Raw genomic sequence first — 3,391 nt, 5'->3', positions numbered from 1 at the left:
TTGCGCTACGTTTTTTTTGTAAGCCTGCATTATAAGCACACTCGACTCTTTTCATGATCTTATTAGAAATAACGCGTTCATTAATGCGTACTCTTGGCGTAAAAAATTTTTTTAAATAAGTTAAAACAATTTGTTCAAAGAATTTAAAAGAAAAAAAAATGTACAAAACTTCAAGAATTTATTCAATGTTATTTTATAAATAGCTTTAGATTAATAGAGATTTTTAGATTAATGGGATCTGGTTGTAGTAGATCAGAAAAAATTTATTAAAATCGTTTTTACACATTCTTACAATTATCGCGCGATATTATATATTACATAATAGTACATGAGAAACATCATATTACGTTATTACTTGCATACGTACACGATAACGGGTGATAATAACGATAATTCCGCGAAATCGCTGAAGAAATAACATGTCGTGTAAAAAATCATTATCGATAATTGCGTATTAATTGCGAAAATCATATATGCAAGAATTCGCAGGATCGAACAAACAGACGTCGCCATCGTTTCGTCTCTCTCTCTCTTTTCCTTTCTCTCCCTCTGTCTCTCTTTTTCTGTTTTGCTCATCGCACCTTTACGATTCTTTCTTCCGTTTTCCTCGTTCGCACTCTTGCGTAGAACAAGTTCGACGAGTTTTTATCTTCGTTGTTTCCGACACTCCTGAGAGACGCCTGTCTCATCGTGAGAAAGACAAAGAGACGATATGGTCGACCAATGTCAACCGCGATTGTTGTTTTACAAAAGTTTTCTTTTTTATTGAAAAAAAAACGCAAGCATGTTTTTCGATCGTCGAGAGTTATTCTTGGCAACAGTAAAGATTACGCTTCAGGATTTACGGAAGTTTTTTGTTTCGAACATAAAGTTAACAGATAAAAATTTCATAATTATACATTAACAGAGGTAATTTTAACTAAATTATCACATCTTTGCATATGTGTGTGCGTTACATGTGTAATTTTTATTATGTAATCTTAGTGTATAATTATTATTGGCACGTTTGATGTAAATCACAGATCCAAAATTTAAAGAAAGCGATCTATACAATAGAGATATAATTTAAGTACGAATATAAATAAAAAGAGAATATATTAAGGCTTTAAATTAAGGCTTTATAACGTGTCTGTGCATGTATGTCTTTATACTGCTCGCTACAGAAAGTGCGCATATACAAATATTTAAATCGTTTGCAAAACGTCTTAAATAATTATGTAAAGGTAATCCTATCAGAGGCGTTACACACATGTACAATGTTCAGTTTCATTTTCTAAATTTATTTTCATTAGAAAAATGAAATGAACATTGTACATGTGAACTCTACTATAAAATATATGTCTGTTAAAAATATGTCTGTAACTATTCTGATGTAACCGAGTACGAGAGGATAAACAAAAAGCCTATGAAGAAGAAATATCTGACTTTGTAATCACGCATGAGTTATTTGCTGATACCTAAATTACTTATTATCCTAGTTTTTTGGATTTAGAACATATGACTCAAAAGCGGTAACGTAAAAAAAAAAACAAGCGTATTGAACAAGATGCTGTTAGAACTTCGTAACTTGTATATGCAGATTCATTATAATTTTAATGTCTTTGTCAACCAACTTATTTAAATGTAGATTTGATCTGTACGTCATATTTTTCATTTTTGTTTAATGTTTTACATAAATATTAGATACTCTTAAGGTAACTTATATCTCAGTATTAATTGATTTTTGATTAGCATGAGGTACCTTATTTCGTCCTTATTAAACAAAACAACGTTTGATCTGCCTCTGACGCGATACGAATACAAGTGTGACTTCCTACTTTTACACAATCTCGAATAAATGCTCAAGAAAATTCATTTTCAAAATTATACATATTGTAAATGCTAAAGGTACTTTTAATTTATTGATTATAATCTCTAAAAAATATGTTCAAAATTATAAATAAGTATAATTATAAATTCGAACATATCGTTGGATAATCTCATGGCATCATTACAATTTTCTAATAATTGTGAAATTATATACATATATAGTAAGTGACATTATATTCGCGCACCTGAAACGTTTATTTGCAGAAAATAAAATAATAAAATATATATCCGAGTATTATCTGGTCATGGAAATTTTTTTCCGATGCTTTGTCGATCGGTTTTGTCATATCACAATATTCAATTGAAAACCAACATGGACCTGGTGTCAATCGTGGCTGCTGCGTGGCTCGATGCTGAGCTGTGTGCACCATTACTATCCGCAGATGCATTACTGGACGCGTCTGCTTTCGCGGATCCCGATCCGTTTGTGTAGGCCGACGATTTACTGGAGCTGTTTGCTGATGCCAATCCGCCATTGGAACTTGCGTTGGATGAAGCGTCGGAAATAGCATTAGAAGTGCCGCCGCCGGACGCAATTGCATTGGAGGACGCCTGTGCGTTTGAGCCTGCGAGATGGAATAGCGAATCATTTAATTACGATCAGTCCTGATGCTACAGCCTCTGCCATGGACAATGCTGACGCTTCGGCCTCAGGGCTTAGGCCTGCGGAAAAGCGAACATGGAAAGCTCTGGTTACGTCTTTTCGAAGGAAGACAAATACAAATGAATATTAAACATCTGACAGAATCATCTGTCAAGGTGCTGTGGTGAGGTAAGTAAGTTTTCTTATCTCATACATAATGGCGTTTATGATCGATGGACATCAACAACGTTAGTAAACGTGCCCAAGGATGTGATACTTAAAGATGTGCCAATATGTACATCTTGGAGATTTGAGATGATTTGAAGTTGGATGACTCGTTTTTGCCAACTTGACTGTTAATCAATGATGATGTAGCTTAGGATAATTTTTTATTTCTTATACGATAAATTATGTTGGAGTTTGCGAGAAAAAGAATGCGGTTGATTGATGTGTTTTGATTGTCAATCTCTGCTATCGGAATATTTACATATAATAAGACGTTACATAACAACCAAGATAAACGTCGACACAAAGCAATAACTGTGTACGCAACGATGATAACTGTTAATTGGTTAATGCTTATATTTTTAATGAAATAGACATTTGAATGTCAATGTCAAGAATTATATACGTGAGTTTTAGAGATAATTGATTATCGTAACAATGGACATTACACACACACAAATTTACTTGACAAACACATGTATACCTCCTCCAACAGATCCACCAAATCCACTTTGGCCACCGTATCCTCCGTGTCCGGATCCTTTAACACCATCTCCGTATCCACCGAGAACAGTGGCACCAGAACTTCCAGCATTAGCATTTGCAGCGGCATTAGCATTGGCACCGGATGAGCCTCCTCCGTATCCACCAAGATTAGATCCGGAAGAACCGCCTTGTACATATCCACCACTACCTTGACCTCCGAGAGATCCA

General features: G+C 34.5%; 1 protein-coding gene across 7 annotated transcripts in view; it reads right to left on the bottom strand.

The window, feature by feature from the left end:
* Positions 1-2,132: 2,132 nt before the first annotated feature.
* LOC109851897 (uncharacterized transmembrane protein DDB_G0289901-like) overlaps positions 2,133-3,391 on the bottom strand; it is a 5,582-nt gene continuing 4,323 nt past the window's right edge. For 2 of the 7 annotated variants that reach the window (XM_020422469.1, XM_020422465.1), the window contains exons 6-7: positions 3,162-3,377; positions 2,133-2,435 (exon numbers count right to left, since the gene is read on the bottom strand). In XM_020422469.1, coding sequence (XP_020278058.1) covers positions 2,167-2,435; positions 3,162-3,377 — 485 coding nt within the window. In that variant the 3' untranslated portion in view covers positions 2,133-2,166. Of the gene's footprint in view, positions 2,533-3,161 lie in introns of all 7 variants that reach the window. The other 5 variants (XM_020422466.1, XM_020422463.1, XM_020422467.1 and 2 more) reach the window with 4 other exon arrangements.

Source organism: Pseudomyrmex gracilis, unplaced genomic scaffold (genome assembly GCF_002006095.1).
Source record: "Pseudomyrmex gracilis isolate BER0280 unplaced genomic scaffold, ASM200609v1 scaffold_22, whole genome shotgun sequence".
Lineage (NCBI taxonomy): Eukaryota > Metazoa > Arthropoda > Insecta > Hymenoptera > Formicidae > Pseudomyrmex > Pseudomyrmex gracilis.
Note: the sequence above shows the minus strand (reverse complement) of the source record. Positions and strands in the feature narration are given on the sequence as shown.